Source organism: Aquarana catesbeiana, linkage group LG05, assembly GCF_042186555.1.
Source record: "Aquarana catesbeiana isolate 2022-GZ linkage group LG05, ASM4218655v1, whole genome shotgun sequence".
Lineage (NCBI taxonomy): Eukaryota > Metazoa > Chordata > Amphibia > Anura > Ranidae > Aquarana > Aquarana catesbeiana.
In genome coordinates this window covers 567,733,310-567,751,857 of record NC_133328.1, presented here as the reverse complement: position 1 = coordinate 567,751,857, position 18,548 = coordinate 567,733,310, and the positions used below count along the sequence as shown (strand labels likewise).

Sequence of the window (18,548 nt, the reverse complement as noted above, 5' to 3'; positions counted from 1 at the left end):
ATATATGTACACAAATCAATATTTAAAATATAAAAAAGAAAAAACTTTTTTATAAAAATTTAAAAAATAAAAAGGATACATACAGTGGGGATGGAAAGTATTCAGACCCCCTTAAATTTTTCACTCTTTGTTATATTGCAGCCATTTGCTAAAATAATTTAAGTTAATTTTTTTCCTCATTAATGTACACACAGCACCCCATATTGACAGAAAAACACTGTTGTTGAAATTTTTGCAGGTTTATTAAAAAAGAAAAACTGAAATATCACATGGTCCTAAGTATTCCGACCCTTTGCTGTGACACTCATAAATTTAACTTCATTTCTTCTGATCATCCTTGAGATGGTTCTACACCTTCATTTGAGTCCAGCTGTGTTTGATTATACTGATTGGACTTGATTAGGAAAGCCACACACCTGTCTATATAAGACCTTACCTTAGAATGTAAGGTCTGCGATTTTTATTGCGACTGTGACATTATGGCGGACACATCAGACACTTTTGGCGCTATCTGGGACCATTCACATTTATACAGCGATCAGTGCGATTAAAAATGCACTGATTACTGTGTAAATGTGACTGGCAGTGAAGGGGTTAACCACAGTGTGCTGTATTTACTGAGTGTCCCCGTTTGTATTAATGCAATTTTGCCACTTCCTGTTCCTGTGTGAGACACGTGTAAAAGGAGCTGGATAGAAAGGGAGGAGTCGCTGCACATTACGATGGGACAGCAATGTATATAAACAGCGGTGAGACGTCCTGTTTCTGCCCCTTGCTGATGAAGTCACTCCTATTTGACGTAACGCATAAAGGGGGAGGAGTCACAGTGGTGACGTCATCCTGTGAGTATTGTGTTGTTCATTGCATCCTTAGCCCGCACTGCTGAAGTGCTTTTTTTGTGAGTATACCGTATGTTGTTCCTACTTGGACAAATAAACCTTTGGCAAACAGAGAGCACTAGATCTGGTGTTTTTTTTATCCTATGTTGTACCGGAGTCACCTGAGGGAGGTCTGAGACTGGTTAAGCCAGTAAAGAGAGAGAGGGTGAAATGGAAGGATTTGGAGCTCCACGCTGGGCCGATTCATTGATTACCACCAGAGGGGATCTGTCAGGGCTGGGCTCAGCCCTTCCTTCTCTGAGCTGGCCGTTCAGCTGTCACCTAATTGCCAGCTCCTATCTCTCCACAGTTACTCAGCTGTTGATGATATCCTGCTCGTCAGTCCTGCCTACTTAAGCCATCCAGCACAGAGGATCTCTGCCTTTGCCTTAGTCAACATCACAGAGACCTTCATTCCTGTTAAAAGACTTGCTTGGCTGACATCCCTTCTGGTTCCAGATTCTGCTTGCTGTTTTCCTACGCTCTTCTCCGACTCCCTGACGTTTGGCTTGTCTGACTATCCGTTCCGGTTCCTGAACTCTGGCTATATACTGACTATGTTTGTTCTATTTACTTTTATTATTAAACAAGTGTGATTTAACTGTACTTCTGTCTCGGTCTGATTTCATGGTTTCTGACAGTAGGCGAAGGCCATGAATTCAGAAGATGCAGTCAATCCACTTGTTGTTAATATTTTTCCCAGATTGGATGAGCAAGATCACCGCATGGATCAGTTTGCCATGGCGTTACAAACACTCCTGAGTCGCACGGCTCACCTGGAATCTCCCACTGTGGCTGCTTCGGTACAACCTGTGTTGAAGGCCGTCCCTGCTGCTGCACCAGTCTCTGTGCAGGCACCCGCCTCGCGTATTACCTCTCTATGAGGTATGTCTGGTTTCAATCCGCTTCCCCAGCGATTTGGGGGTGATCCAGACCAAAAAGAGATGCAAAAACCTGTTGTCTTGAGTTACTCTGAGTTTGTGGCCTCCTTTAAAAGGGTATTTGACGTTGCCGCACGCTCTGCTTCTGCTGCCAAGTGCTTCATGTCCATCAAACAGAGTACGAGAACTGTTGCCGACTACGCCGTTTAATTTCCATACTCTGGCAGCAGAGGTTGCTTGGAACAATGAAGCCCTCATGGCTGCTTTTTCTCATGGTCTCTCGGATTCCATCAAGGATGAGATAGCAGCCCGAGATATACCCACTGAGCAGGAGAAGTTGATCACGATTGCTATCCTCATTGACTCCAGACTCAGAGAAAGACTCTCTTTTAAGGAGCGCTTGTTGAAGCCTCCTGTACATTTGCCTCCGAGCTTTGCATTCCCACCCGTGCCTCCCTCACCTCCCATGCCTCCTGGTACCGAGTCGGTCAGTGAAGATGAACTCATGCACTTAGGCTTCACGCATCTCTCTGCAGATGAGAGAACCCTTAGGAGGAGGGAGAGATTGTGCCTTTATTGTGGCCAGGCAGGTCACTTTTTGAGGTCTTGTCCTACCTGTCCAGGGAACGCCTGAACCTTGAGGTCCTGTCAACGGACAGACCTTAGGTGGCGTTGTTTCGTCCCCAGTTATCCAGAAGGATAAGCCCCTGGTTTCAGTCACCCTTTCTTTGACTGAGTCGTCCGTCAAGATACAGGTTCTAATTGACTCTGGGGCTGCAGGCCTGTTCGTTGATGCTACCTTTGTATCGAAGTACTCGATTCTGCTGCAGCTGCATGACACTCCACTTGCCATTGAGGCTCTTGACGGGAGACCTCTATAGCCTGCCCATGTGACTCATGAGACGGTTCCGTGGCTGTAGGGGCTCTTCACCATGAGATAATCCAATTCCAAGTTATTTCCTCACCTAAGTTTCTGCTGGTTATTGGTTATCCTTGCTTATAGAGGCACAACCCCTCTTTTAATTGGCTCAGTGCTGAGGTTTTCTCCTGGTCGCCACAATGCAGTAAGACATGCTTCCTGAAGGTAGCCAAGGTCCTGTGCACCTCTTCACTCTCCTCCCTGGCGGAGTACCATGATTTTAGCGATGTCTTGGACAAAGGTCAAGCCGGTAGTTTGCCTCCACACCGGCCATATGATTGCGCAATTGACCTTCAACCCGGTCTTGGAAGATAAAGCCATGGAGGAGTATGTTGCAGACTCACTTTCTCTGGGTTTCATCCGCAAATCCTCATCTCCTGCTGGTGCTGGTTTCTTCTTTGTGAAGAGGAGGAGCAGTGAACTGAGACCTTGTATTGATTATAGGGGTCTCAATCGTTTTACGATTAAGAATGCCTACCCGAACCCATTGATTACAGAGTTATTTGACCGCCTCAAGGGAGCAACGGTTTTCATTAAGCTTGATCTGAGAGGGGCTTACAATCTCGTGAGGATTAAAGAGGGCGACGAGTGGAAAACTGCATTTAATACCAGAACAGGCCATTATGAGTATCTTGTAATGCCTTTTGACCTTTGTAAGGCCCCGGCAGTTTTCCAGGAATTTATTAACGATGTCCCCGAGATTTGTTGCAGTTATGTGTTATATGTTATCTCGATGATATCCTCATATTTTCCAAGTCCCTGGAGAGCCACCACACAGATGTCTATCGTGTGCTTCAGAAATTAAGAAAGAACAATCTCTATTGTAAACTGGAGAAGTGTGAGTTCCATCGGGAACAGGTTAAATTCCACTGCTGGATTTTCGATGGACCCAGAGAAACTTTCGGCAGTCCTACAGTGGCCTCAACCCATGGGGTTATGTCCTCTGCAGTGTTTCCTGGGTTTTGCCAACTATTATCGGAAGTTTAGTCGTAACTTCTCGTCTCTAGTCAAGCCCCTGACCGATATGACCAGAAAGAACGGTAACCCACAGAGTTGGTCTCCGGAGTCCATTAAGGTCTTTGAAAGTCTCAAGGCTGCCTTTGTTTCTGCTCCTGTGTTGGCACATCCAGAACCTACGTTACCTTTTATCCTTGAGGTTGATGCTTCTGAGACTGGTGTTGGCGCCTTTCTGTCTCAATGTTCTACCTCTGAGAGTGCTATGCATCCTTGTGGCTACTTTTCCAAGAAATTGTCACCTGCAGAGTGCAATTACGGGATTGGTGACAGAGAGCTGTTGGCAATCATTTTACCCCTGAAAGAATGGAGACATCTCCTCGAAGGTACCACTCCGCCGGTCCTCATTCTTACTGAATGTTGCTATATTTCTGACCATCACAACAACTGGTCAGACCTATTGCCATGGGCAGAGTTTGCTCACAACAGTGCCTTGAATTCTGCTTCCCGATTGTCTCCGTTTATGGCGAATTATGGTTTCCAACCTTCCATGTTGCCTGACTCGTTTGTTCTGCAGAGTATTCCTGCGCTAGAGGAGGATCTCCGTGGTCTTCGTTTCACTTGGGCACAAGTCCAGGTCATGCGTCATGCTAATGATAGGTACAGACTCCATGCTGACCGCAGACGCCTGCCTGCGCCTTCCCAGGTTGGGGACAGGGTCTGGCTGTGATCTTGCAACCTCCGACTTCCTGTTCCCTCAGTGAAGTTTGCGCATTGGTTTATTGGGCCTTTTCGTATCCTTTGCAGGATTAACCCAGTGGCTTACTTATTGGACCTTCCACCTAGTATGCGCATCTCAAATGTGTTTCATGTCTCCTTATTGAAACCGTTGGTCTGCAACCGCTTTACCACCTCGGTGCCACGTCCTCACCCTATACTGGTTGAGAACAATGAGGAGGATGAGGAGTATGAGGTACAATCCATTGTTAACTCCCATAGGTTCCATGGGCGCATACAGTACCTGGTGCATTGGAAGGGTTACGGTCCGGAAAAAATGCTCCTGGGTCTCATCCTCGGACGTACATGCTCCTGCTCTCCTCCGTGATTTCCATAGACATTTTCCCCTCAAACCTGGTGGTCCTCTGAGGGGGAGGGGTTGTTGAGGAGGGGGGTACTGTCATAAGCGTCGCCTATGAAGATTTTTAAGTTTTGTAGTTTGTCGCAATTCTACGAGCGTGCGCTATTTGAAAGAGCAACATGTTAGGCATCTATTTACTTGGCGTAACATCATTTTTTATATTTTACCTCAAAATTGGTAAATATTGTATATATGGTTATATATTGTGTTTTTTTGCACCAAAATTGATTAAGCCCACATTCCCACTGAGGGCGGGTTTGAAATCGTGGGAGTTCATCTAAACTCGCGCAATTTCAAACCGGCATTTCAGTCCGACTGAGGGGACGATTTGATAGACATGCGTGCGGGTTCATGCACAGATGTCTAATAAAATCGCCCCCAAAGTCGCCAAAAGTCGTGTAGAAATGACTTTTGGGAAACGGAGCGGCACCGCAAAGTCGGCGTTGCATCGCTTCGGACAGTGCCATTGCTGGCTATAGGTTTGCGATTTGGCATGCGATTTGACATGTCAAATCGTATATATATATATGTCAAATCAGCCCAATGTGAACGTGGGCTAAAGTGTATTTTTTACAGCATTTTAAAAACAGCTGTGCAAATACCATGTGACATAAAATATTGCAACGATTGCCATTTTATTCTCTATGGTCTCTGCTAAAAATTTATATAAAATGTTTGAGGGTTCTAAGTAATTCTCTATCAAAAAATACTGATTTTTACTAAAAAAAAAAAAAAAAAAGTTCCAGAAAAATCCTGGAGCTGAAGTGGTTAAAAATCATTCTAGGACGGCTTTCAGTTACATGATCCCACCAAAAACATGGCGGTAGCTTCTCTAGACCGGCGACACTTTCCACAGAGGGGGCGGCCCCCGTCCAATCCAATCGGATTGGATTTGCTCTCAACGCTCGCTCGGATGTGATTCCCACTGACCGGAAGCCACGCCCACTCACATGCCCGCCCACACCAAACATGGCGGGTGAGTCCGCAATGGAGCTGCTGTTTTTAGATACCTTCAAGCACCAGAACACAGAGGTGAGAGGAGGGAGCGGGCCGGGGACGGGTTCGGCGGTCTCGGGGGGGATGGTCAGTGCTGTTTGGGAGCGGAGAAGGCGTGTGTTGTGTACGAGGCAGACGGGGAGGGCCTGAGGCCTGGATATCCTGAGAGTGCTGCCCCCTCCTATAGCATTGGCAGGCTGGGGGGTGTACACACATTACTATACCTGGGGGGGTCACTAATATCATATACACATCACTAAAGAGGGGGGGTGACTAAGACTGGAGCAGCTGTGCAGAGTAAGCAGTCAGCCTATAGCTTTTTAAAGGATAAGTTCACTCTTAAATAATAATAATAATAATAAATACAAATCTTTTTGCAGGTAAAAAAAAAAGGGTGCATTTATTATTTCTTTTATTGGGAGTCTGGAAAGCATTGCACCCACTATCAGCAGATCACGTGTGCAATGCAGGGCATGTACAGAATCATACATCGTACGGCCAAGCCGTCACACGTTAAGGCTGCATTCACACTTCCGCGTTTTGAATTGCGGGCAGATTTGTCGCAGTTCTGCCCGCGATTTCAAAGCCCCGAGGTGTAAACGACGAACCATAGATTGCACATTCTGAGATGCCTTTTATTTAAAATGGAGCTGTTCTGCCATGCGATAAATCGCGGCAACCCGCACCGCTTGAACCATGGCGCCCAAAAGTAGCTCCTGAACTTTTTTTTTTTGGGCGACAAGCTTCACGCAATACGGGTTTTGCAGCGATCCCAGCGTGATTTTAGGTGCCATTCGTGTGAATGGCTTCTCAGATGTGCGTTCTGCAATTTGTCATTCACACTGTGGCGCTTTGATATCGCGGGCAGAATCACAGCAAATCTCCCAATGATTCAAAATTCCCGAGGTGTGAATGCAGCCTCGCAGGAAGCATCAGTGAACTACAAGCCAACAGCTGCCGGTGTTCTGCCGAGAAAGTTCCCCTCGGCGGATAATGACCCCCCTTTACTGCGCAGTACGAACATCAAGGGAACCTCCGAAAATCTCCGAAGCTGAACAGCTGTAGACGGTGCCTGCGCAATGAGCAGGACATTGTGCCCAACGCTGCCGCACGCTCCCGATGCTTGTGCTACTCTGCTAGGGGCGGGTGTATTACTGTCATATGGTGGTAAGAGGTAGATGCTACAGAAGAGGTCGAATTAAAGGACAGAGCTGTTTGCACGAGCGTTGGGAGCGTCTGTTAGAATGTGGTGTTCATTGCGCATGCGCGTGGTGTACAGCTGACGCTGAACTGTGTATGTTCGGCTATTTTCGGCGGCTCTCCGCCGGGGGGAACTTTTTCGGCAAGCTTCGTACTGCGCAAGCACAGTACGGGGGGGGGGGGGTCCTTATCCGCCAGGGGGAACTTTTCCGGCAAGACACCGGATCTTGTCGTCTTCCATTCACAGGACACTGAATGAATGATGTGGGCAGAGCCCCGCACAGCCACATTCATTGCAGATTGTGACAATGAGCGGGGAGAGAAGATTCCCTGCTGCCTGTCACGATGGGGAGTTAGAGGGGTGCAGGGGCCGGTGGATTTGTAACCTGTTTCAAAAGGTGAACGTATCCTTTAAGTTTGAAAATGAAAGCTAGAAGCTGGTTGCCATGGACAAGTGAAGTGAATTCCTGTTTGGGATTTTTAAAGGGATTGTAAAGTCTTGTGTGTTTTGTTTTTTTTTGTTTTTTGTTTTCTATAAAAATAACAAACATGTTATACTTACCTGCTCTGTGTAATAGTTTTGCACAGAGCAGCCTGGATCCTCCTCTTCTTGGGTCTTCCTGGATCCTCCTCTTATGTGACCCTGGCCCCTCCCTCCTATTGAGTGCCCCACAGCAAGCAGCTGTCCATTTAGGCACAGTGCTGGGGGTCAGCCCCGCCCCCTCTCTCTCCTGAGTGGCTAAATGACTTTGACAGCTCTGGGAGCCAATGGCGCCGCTGATGTGTCTCAGCCAATCAGGAGGGAGGGTCCCAGACAGCTGAGGCACTCATGGACATCGCTGGACAGAGATGGGGCTCAGGTAAGTATTAGGGGGGCTGCTGAACACAGAAGACTTTGTATCTTAACCCCTTCAGATCCTCCCTATAGCCGAATGACAGCTACAGCGCGGATTTGCTTTGCCGGTGTCTTGCCGAGAAAGTTCCCCCCGGCGGATAAGGACCCCCCTGTACTGCGCAGGCGCAGCGCTTGCGCAGTACGAAGGACTACGGAGACGCCGAAAATAGCCAAAGCTGAAAACCTTGAGTCAGTCCAGGTTCAAGCCCCACCATCCAAGTGGACATAGAGGTAGAATAAAAAAGTGCCGAGCGAGGCGAGGGGCCCTGTTACAGGCGCCATGTACAGCTGATTTACAGCTATTCAGCTTCGGCTATTTCCGGCGGCTCGTACTGCACAAGCGCTGCGCCTGCGCAGTACAGGGGGGTCCTTATCCACCGAGGGGAACTTTCTCGGCAGAACACCAGAAGTACATCTATTGGCGTCCTCCCCTTTGCATGCTCGCCACGCCCCCCTGAAGGGCGCGCGCTGTGATCACCCGAGTCAATGAGACTTGGGTGATCACAGATTGGAGTAAGGGGTCGATCCCGACTCCTTACCACGTGATCGGCTTTCAGCCAATGACAGCTGATCACGTGATGTAAACAGAAGATCGGTAATCCTATTTTATTTTTCTTCACACGCTGACAGCGTGAGGAGAAAAAAAAGCCGTTCACCGGCTTCTGTTGAAAGTCCTCAGGAAGGATGTACTGGAAAGGGAGCGAGTACAAAGAAGGACAACAAAGCTAATAAAGGGTCTGGAGGATCTTAGTTATGAGGAAAGGTTGCGAGCACTGAACTTATTCTCTCTGGAGAAGAGACGCTTGAGAAGGGGATATGATTTCAATTTACAAATACCGGACTGGTGACCCCACAATAGGGATAAAACTTTTTCACAGAAGGGAGTTTAAAAAGACTCGGGGCCAGTCACTAAAATTAGAAGAAAAGAGGTTTAACCTTAAACAACGTAGAGGGTTCTTTACTGTAAGAGTGGCAAGGATGTGGAATTCCCTTCCACAGGCGGTGGTCTCAGCAGGGAGCATCAATAGTTTCAAGAAACTATTTGATAAGCACCTGAATGACCACAACATACAGGGATATATAATGTAATACTGACATATATAATCACATACATAGGTTGGACTTGTGTCTTTTTTCAACCTCACCTACTATGTAACCTCCCTTCCTTCTGTACTTATTGAACAGATAATACAACACTTTCAGTTATATATTTCACAGACCAAAAGGGAGCAAATAAAATACATTTATTGTTAGTTTGGATGTATTATAAAGTGATATGGCAGGTAAAATGTTCTCAATAAAAAAACTCGATTCACGATTTTTTTTTTTTTTTTTGGATGGACACTGTGCCGGTCCTGAGGAGCTTTGGGCAGGAGTTTTTTAGGCGAGGCCGCGGCTTATGCCTAGTGCGCGGCCTCGCGGACTAGGCCAAAGCCACGGCCTCACCTAAAAACTCCTGCCCGCAGCTCCACAGGAACAGCGCGGTGTCAGCGCTAGTCCTGGTGAAAAAACAAAAAAAATCGATTTGCTGAAGATTTGAATCGATTTGACCTCTCAACTTGATTCAAGATTCAAATCGATTTTTTTCCCCAGCCCTACTATAAAGTATATGCCAGGAGCACAGCTCTGCTGGTTACCATATAAATGAGTGTTTCATTCATTCTGCATATTTCACACAGCAGCCTTCTTCCTGTGCCTGATTGTTTTGGAGATATATATGTACAGTGAGGGATTGTGATGTTCACTCTCCTCTCATTTACAATTCAACTCACAATTAAAAAAAAAAAAAAATACGTGGCCGAGTGGGGCTTCGCCCACCCGGCTGCGTTACTCATTCACAGTTCTCTGTGAATGGAAAACTACAAGGTCCGACTGCCTTTGTGGATGTTGGCTTGTGGTTTTCAATGATATCATTGAGTCTTCCTGTCAGAATGTATCGGTTTGCTCGTACAAGGTACTTGCAAGCCGATACACTGACAGATCTGCAGGAAACCTGCATGGCATCAGTGATATGCTGAGCGCTGGTGCAATGCTTTCCAGGCTTCCAAAACAAAAAATAATAAATGCACATTTTTTTTACCTGCATAAAAATAAATTTAAAAAATGTGCATTTCTTTTTACTTTAATGATGGTTATGGGATTTTTTTTTTCAAAATCCAGGAATTATTTGTGAAGAGCAGCTGCATATTTGTGCTCAGAAGTAAGTCTCTGTCTGTGTGTAATGATGCTCTAGAACAGTGGTTCTCAACCTCTCTAGTGCCGTGACCCCTTAATAAAATTTCCCAAGTTGTGGAGACCCCTAAACGTAAAACTATTTTCATAACATCGGTTGTCAGCACCCAAGGCAAGACAAGTAATTTGCCCCCTAACCCATGGACATTTAGTGCTCCCTGAGTCCCTTCCACTCATACAGTATTAAAACCCCTTATGGTACATTTTAGGATGTACCACTCTTTCTCTTTGTTCCCCTTTCTTTCCCTTTTATCTCTCTCTTTCCTAATTTTTTGTTTTTTTCCCCCATCCCTCTTTCTAGCCGTCTTTCTTATTCTTTCTCCCCCTTTTTTCTTTGTTCCTCCCCCTCTTTTCCTCTCCCTTCCATGTATTCTCTATTTTTTTTCCTTCTCTTACTCCTTGGTGGGGGGACTGTAGTGGGGACTTTTTTTTTTTCAAATATAAATTTTATTGTTTTTCAAGAAAAAAAATACAAAGAATAAGAGCCAAGAGAACAAAGCAAAACAAAACAAAAATAAATAAAAGGATGGAAACGGCAGATAGTGCAGTACAGTGCCAGCCTTAACAACTGGTGTTCACAGGTAGTGACATGCAATAATGATAACCACCATATCGGTACCAGCCAAAATCGCAGTGGTACAGTCATCTTCCATACTTTCCATCTACAAAATAAAACGGTGTACTGGACAGTGAATCTCACCACGTCTTCGTAGTTGTAAATCTGGTTCTACTGCCCATTCCCTGAGTGAAAAATACATAAAACCGTAGAGGAGAGATAGATTGAAGGAGAGGCAAGGCGAGCTGAAGCATGGTGATTAAAAAAGAAAAGAATGTAGAGGTTCCAGTGAGGTAGGATAAAAGGGGGAGAAAGAGAGTCAGAGAAAAAATAAGGGGAAGGAGTAGGGAGGGGGGGGGGGGGCGGCGACAGGGCACGTCATCTTCAGCTAGTGGGGACTTTTAATGGCAACTATAATCACAGGTAGTGTTACTCACTGTATCTCCGACTTTGTGGTGTCTCGTAGCAGTGACACCTATGCCGAAATCAGGACATATGGTCTCCTCCAGACAGCGGGTGGCTGCGGGCTCCAGGGACAGCCCTGCTGGGCGGCCACAGAAAGGCTGGGAGAGCGGTGCGGGTTTCAGAAACAGCCATGGATTTGGTGACCCCTGGCAAATCATCATTTGACCCCCAGGTTGAGAACCACTGCTTTAGAATGTCTCTGAGGCTGAATCTTGCAATGTTTTTTTTTTTTTATTAAGATATAACCTGCTTGTTTATTTGTGTTTGTAGCAAAGCAACAATGTTGACGTGGTCCGATTTCCATGTGTAGTCTACATTACGGAGGTTCGAGTCATCCCGCCAGGAGTTAGAGCACATAGCAGCCTGCCAGACAGCAGAGCCTATGGGTGAGTCAAAATTTCAGACTCGTACGTTTTCAGAGAACAATGAAATTACATTTCTTGTTGAAAATCAAGCAGATTGAATACAATATCTGGTTGCCTTGTATTAAGAATTTGTATATAAGTTGGAACATGTACATTTTAAGTGTAACTTTTTTTTACTATTGGATAGCTAGCATAGGGAAGGGTTAACACCCCCTTAAGGTTTATTTTTGCTGTCTGTGCCCCTGTTCAGAAGATTTCACCTCACTTTCTGTCCCTGTGACAATTCGATTTTGAAATTTTTGGGTTGTCATGGAAACAAGGATTGATAATAAAGCTTCAGTGGAGTCACCTTTTTCCCATGATAACTTTTACAGGAGTGAATTTGGGCTCTCAAACTGGGGCTGCAGGGGAGTTGTTTTTCAGGCGCTATTTTTTAGCCCTTTAGCGCCTGAAAAACGCCCCAGTGTGAAAGAGGTCTAATAGTTCACCTGCAGGATGTCCTAGATTTCAGTATTTGTTTGCATGTGCAGTTGTTGTAGTGAGAACACTGGTCCTCTCTGGCAGTTGGTGAGCACTAAAATAAATCTTACAGATGTCTCCCTTATTCAGAACTGTGCAGTCAAAACTTTCTACCTCCACCGGTTATTTTCAGGTTTGAATCTGATTGGTAGCTGAGTTGCCCAAGACAGCTGTTCACTCAAATCATTATTAAAAAAGTTAATCATTTGTTTTGCTATTAATTAGCAAAAAAGGGCAAATACGGTCATTTGTGTAAATATATAATTTTTTTTTTCTTTTCTTACAGTGAGACCTCGCCACACACGTTTCATTTAGACTTTTTCTTCAACAATGTCAGCAAGCCAAGTGCCACTGTATTTGACAGACTCGGAAGGTGGGTATTATTATTTCTTACTTGATCTTGAAGTTCTTCTAATTTTATCAACAAGAACTTGTTGATTTTAAAGTGAACCTCTCTAACTTTTTTATTTAATCCAAGCATATGAAAAAGTGTGTAAGCAAAGGTGACCTTTAGTGAAAACCCAATATCAAAACTATCAGTAGATCCAGGGAGGCAGATGGGTGTATTTCCATGCAAAACGTTTGCTATAAAAAGTATGCTTGGCTGTGGCTACTTTTTGCACTGGGGAAGCTGAAAAGTCTGTGCTGGTACATTTTTTTTAAATGAGGCCAACTTCAGGGAAGGCTGACTCTGGAACATTGAAAGTTAGTCTAGTCACCCTAAAGTTAGCACTAGGCACGGTGTACTCCTTGAACCAATGTAACTCTGTATATATCATACCTTGCCAATGCCCCTTGAAGCTGGAAATCACTGAAGTAGACATCCCTTCTCCAGTAATCCTCACTTGCTTCTGGGACCCTTGCCAAGCATCTGCCCTACTGCGTTCTAAACACAGGTCGTCTGCTGCTCAGCAGGGGTGCCACTTAGAGAATGCTTTGCATTTCATTTTGTATATTATTTTTATACATTTTTTTGCCCATTAGTTTGCTTTACCACTTTCTGCCCTTACGTATATATTCGGCCTCAAGGGCAAGTGGTTATACCAGGACCATGGCTGCAGCTATGATCCTGGTATCATTTTCAGATAAGTGATCCAAGCAGCTCTACAGCCACCCGATCACTTTTACATGACTCAGCAGGGGGCTCTCCTCCCTACTGTACCACAGGGGAGCCCTGGACGGCTGTAAGCGGTTAGGCTGCCCACATAGGAGAGGGAGGAATATCCACTCCTCCATCTCCTCTCTGATAAAGCCAGAAGCGGCGAAGATTTAGTCACTTCCTTTTTCGGTGCAGTGTTTCCCTGACTGGTACTGTGTGATTGCCTTGGAGGGCAGAGGAAGGGATCAAGGGACCCTAGATCTCTCCATAAAAAGTACCACTGCCAAGCTATCATGAGGAGTGGTGTTCACACCTTGTCATAGCAATAAAGTTAAATGAAAAAAAAAACCCAGTAAATTCAATTCTAAAAGATTGTAAAGAACACCCATGTTCACACGCAAATGCTTCCTTCCTTCCATCCTTCCTTTGTTTCTTTTCTCTTTCTTTCTTTCCTTCTTTCTTTCTTTCTTTCCTTCTTTCTTTTCTCCTTCCTTTCCTTCTTTCTTTTCTCCTTCCTTTCCTTTCTTTTCTCCTTTCCTTTCCTTTCTTTTCTCCTTCCTTTCCTTTCCTTTCTTTTCTCCTTCCTTTCCTTTCCTTTCTTTTTTCCTTCTCTTTCTTTCTTTCTTTCTTTCTTTCTTTCTTTCTTTCTTTCTTTCTTTCTTTCTTTCTTTCTTTCTTTCTTTCTTTCTTTCTTTCTTTCTTTCTTTCTTCCTTTCTTCCTTTCTTCCTTCCTTTCTTTCTACCTTCCTTTCTTTTCTCCTTCCTTCCCTTCCTTCCTTTCTTTCTTTTCTCCTTCCTTCCCTTCCTTCCACCCATCCTTTCTTTCTTTTCTCTTTCTTTCTTTTCTTTCTTCCTTTTCTCCTTCCTTTTCTCCTTCCTTTTCTCCCTCCTTTTCTCCTTCCTTTTCTCCCTCCTTTTCTCCCTCCTTTTCTCCCTCCTTTTCTCCTTCCTTTTTTCCTTCCTTTCCTTCCATCCATCCTTTATTTCTTTTCCCTTTCTTTCCTTCTGTCTCCACCCCTCTTTCCTTTCTTTCCTCTTTCCTCTCTTTCTTTCCTTTCTTTCCTCTCTTTCTTTCCTCTCTTTCCTCTCTTTCCTCTCTTTCCTCTCTTTCCTCTTTCCTTTCTTTCCTCTCTTTCCTTTCTTTCCTCTCTTTCCTTCCTTTCTTTTCTCTTTCCTCTCTTTCCTTCCTTTCTTTTCTCTTTCCTTTCTTTCCTTTCTTTTCTCTTTCCTTTCTTTTCTCTTTCCTTTCTTTCCTTTCTTTTCTCCTTCCTTTCTTTCCTTTCTTTTCTCCTTCCTTTCTTTCCTTTCTTTTCTCCTTCCTTCCTTCCTTCCATCCATCTATCCTTCCATCCATCCATCCATCCTTTCTTTCTTTTCTCTTTCTTTCTTTCCATCTTTCTTTCCTTCTGTCTTTCTTTCTTTCTGTCTCCACCCCTCTTTCCTTCCTTCCTTCCTTCCTTCCTTCCTTCCTTCCTTCCTTCCTTCCTTCCTTCCTTCCTTCCTTCCTTCCTTCCTTCCTTCCATCCTTCCTTCCTTCCATCCTTCCTTCCATCCTTCCTTTGTTTCTTTTCCTTCCTTTCTTTCTTTTCTCCATCCTTCCTTCCTTCCTTCCTTTGTTTCTTTTCCTTCCTTCCTTCCTTCCTTTTCTCCTTCCTTCCTTTTCTCCTTCCTTCCTTTTCTCCTTCCTTCCTTTTCTCCTTCCTTCCTTTTCTCCTTCCTTCCTTTTCTTCCATCCTTCCTTTCTTCCATCCTTCCATGTTTCTTTCTTTCCATCTTTCTTTCTCTTTCTTTCCTTCTGTCTCCACCCTTCTTTCTTTCCTTCCCTCCTTCCTTTCCTCCTTCCTTTCCTCCTTCCCTCCTTCCTTCCCTCCTTCCTTTCTTTCTTTTCTCCTTCCTTCCATCCATCCTTTCTTTCTTTTCTCTTTCTTTCCTTCTGTCTCCACTCCTCCCTTTCCTTACTTTCTTTTCTCTCTCCCTCTCCCTCTCCCTCTCCCTCTCCCTCTCCCTCTCCCCCCCCGAATAGGTAGGATCTGTGAGAGCACCTCTGCTTGAGGAAAATATATCTTTATTATGCCCACTTACCTACCCCCTGTACTGACCACTCCCCTATGCTGTACCCTCCTAATAGAGTTCATTTTCATCCCTTGAATTATTTTTCTCATTATGGGGGTGAGTGGGGCCTCATGTCTAAATTTTGCCTAAGGCCTCACAAAGTCTAGAGCCGCCTCTGGTTGGACTTGTCTTTTTTTCAACCTCACCTACTATGTAAGAATTGCTCTAGATGGCAAGTGATTAAGTTTTTCCAACGTTATTTTGTATTTTGCCCACTGACAAATTATCAGCCTATAATTTTAATGATAGGTGTACTTTGACAGTGAGAGACCGAATAACAACAAAACTATCCACAAAAATTATAAATTGATTTGCATTTTAATGAGTGAAATAAGTATTTGATCCCTTCGCAAAGCATGACTTAGTACTTAGTGGCAAAATCCTTGCTGGCAATCAGAGGTCAGACGTTTCTTGTAGTTGGTCACCAGGTTTGCACACTTCTCAGGAGGGATTTTGAACCACTCCTCTTTGCAGATCCTCCCCAAGTCATTAAGGTTTTGAGGCTGACGTTTGGTAACTCGAAGCTTCAGCTCCCTCCAATTATTTTCTATGGTATTAAGGTCTGGAGACTGGGTAGGCCACTCCAGAACCTTAATGTGCTCCTTCTTGAGCCACACCTTTGTTGCCTTGGCCATGTGTTTTGGGTCATTGTCATGCTGGAATACCCATCCACGACCCATTTTCAATGCCCTGGCTGAGGGAAGGAGGTTCTCGCCCAAGAGTTGATGGTACATGGTCCCGTCCATCATCCCTTTGATGCGATTAAGTTGTCCTGTCCCCTTAGCAGAAAAACAAAAAAACCTACCATTAAAATTATAGACTGATTATTTCTTTGTCAGTAGGCAAATGTACAAAATCGGCTGGGGATCAAATACTTTTTTATAATATATTTATATTATTTAGCTGTACTGTGTCTGAACCTTACTGTTTTGTTTGAATGTCATGGGTGAGTAGTTACAATGTCTCAAAGTTCTGAGAGATTATTATTATTTAAGGTACTTATATAGGGCCGTCAGTTTACATCTACATTTACAATTTGTACATTCACATCAGTCCCTACCCTCAAGGAGCTTACAATCTAAGGTCCCTAACTCACATTCATATACTAGGGCCAATTTAGACAGAAGCCAATTAACCTACCAGCATGTCTTTGGAGTGTGGGAGGAAACCGGAGTACCCGGAGGAAACCCACGCAGGCACAGGGAGAACATGCAAACTCCAGGCAGGTAGTGGTTGGGATTTGAACCAGTGACCCTTTTTACTGCTAGGCGAGAGTGCTACCCACTACACCCCTGTGCCGCCCATATAGAAATATCACATAAGATCTCCTCTATTTAAACACGAGCACATCTGCAAATCCCTTTTGGATTATACAGTGGGCTCTACATCTTCAGTTCTTGCTGTCTTGTAAAAGGCAGATAATGCGGTCAACTTTTGTTTTTTGTTTTTTTTTTTTTTTTTTTTGTTTGTTTTTTTTTTTTAAGTAAGATGTGCAACTGCTAGTATAGTAAGGATGTAGGTCATGTGTAACGTTAACTTTTTGCATTTATTAACAGTTTGGAATATGATGAAAACAACTCTCTTATCTTCCGACCAAGTACAAAGGTAAGTTTTAAAGATTCTGATTTTTGCTTGCCACATTCTTCAAAATCCTTCATAAAGGAACAAAACTTTTCAGTTTCAAAAATTAAAGTTAGAATAATGTACAAGCAATTCCATACAAAACCTTTCACAGTCTGCCGCTTTTTCATAATAGATAAATTTGATAAAGATGTGTTATCTGAATACAAACTAACCTGTCAGCGATGTGTCTGCATTTGACACTGTGTGGAATAGTAAATGGGGTGTGAAAGAGTCAACTTTCCTTTCTTCTGTTCCCAGCTATACCATAGGCATCATTATGTGGCAGGATGTGGAATATCTGCAATAAAAACCTCTGGTGGTTGTAAAGGCAGGTTTTTTATCATAATGCTTTAAGATAAAAAAAACACCTGTGGTGCAGCAGCCTACCATAGTGAGCCCCATCTCTATCCAGCATTGTACACAAGTGCCTCGGCCGTCCAGGACTCTGCCTTCTGATTGGCTGAAACACAGAAGCAGCACCATTGGCTCCCACTGCTGACAATCAAAGTCAGTTAGCCAATCAGGAGAGAGAGGGGGTGGGGTCGAACCACGGCTCCGTGTCTGAATGTACACACAGTGCTGCGGCTCAGCTTGGGTGCCCCTGTAGCAAGCTGCTTGCTATGGGGACACTCAGCAGGAGGGAGGGGCCAGGAGCACCGAGGAGGGACCCGAGAAGAGAAGGATCCAGGCTGCTCTGTTCAAAACCAATTCACAGAGCAGGTAAGTATAACATGTTTGTTATTTTTATAGAAAAGAAAACCGAGACTTTAGTATCATTTTAAGCTTTTCACCTTCTATAAAAAAAAAATGTGATATAGGGAACATTTTGAAATGTTAATAGTGCTTGAGAGACTGAAAAATTTACCTATTTTTTTTATTTTTTTATTTATTTTTTTGTCTGCAATTTCTCCTTAACAATAGCAGTGCATTACCTGGTATGAGGATCTCTAGGCACTTCTGTGCTTAGAGCCTCATATCTGGCTGCTAGTGTTAAGAGATTTAGTGGTGTCACTACTGTTCTGCTCCATGTTCTCCTTGCTGGAGTCTGACATGATGAAGCAAAACCCTGCCTCTACCTAAGATGACCACCGCCACATTGACACAGCACACACTTTAATTCATTCACGTAGAAAGATCAGCTTCGGAAAGACCAGAAGGCAATACTGGTGACTAATAACCCAAACAATATTGGTGCGCTTGCTAAAAAATGGTTAAATCACCTTAGTGAATGAACTAAGTAGCAAATAATGTTACGGACTGCTACATCTGAATATCAGATAGACACTCAGCATATGTATACATTGTTGAGTGTCATAAGCTGATTGTTAATTTGAACTTATGGGAGATAATAATTAAAAATACATGAAGATTAAGAAGCATTTGGATAATGTTACATTTAGAATGACAAATGAATACAGGGGACACCCCATAGAGATATGGAAAATACCAACAATATCCTCAGCAGAGACCCCTAATTGAAGGAACGTACATTGAAAGAGATGATACTTTGTTGTGAAAATGTTTGGATAATTATACATAACGTTAATTTATACTGTACAAATTCATAATTAACACTTTTGTACTCCTTATTGTTAAAATTTGAATTAAAATGATTGAAACAAAGGACTGCTGCATCTAAACCACCAATCTGGTTGGGATGTGTAATAAACTTAAATAAAACAATATTCTAGAGTGCACTAACCTTATACAAAAATC

At 43.9% G+C, this 18,548-nt stretch overlaps 1 protein-coding gene across 1 annotated transcript in view; it reads left to right on the top strand.

Annotated features, from left to right (window-relative positions):
* The first annotated feature begins 5,675 nt into the window (after positions 1-5,675).
* Positions 5,676-18,548, top strand: part of VIRMA (vir like m6A methyltransferase associated) — a 67,577-nt gene continuing 54,704 nt past the window's right edge. Inside the window, exons 1-4 of the mRNA XM_073631975.1 lie at positions 5,676-5,802; positions 11,385-11,500; positions 12,285-12,371; positions 16,766-16,814. Coding sequence (XP_073488076.1) covers positions 5,740-5,802; positions 11,385-11,500; positions 12,285-12,371; positions 16,766-16,814 — 315 coding nt within the window. The 5' untranslated portion in view covers positions 5,676-5,739. The remainder of the gene's footprint in view (positions 5,803-11,384; positions 11,501-12,284; positions 12,372-16,765; positions 16,815-18,548) is intronic.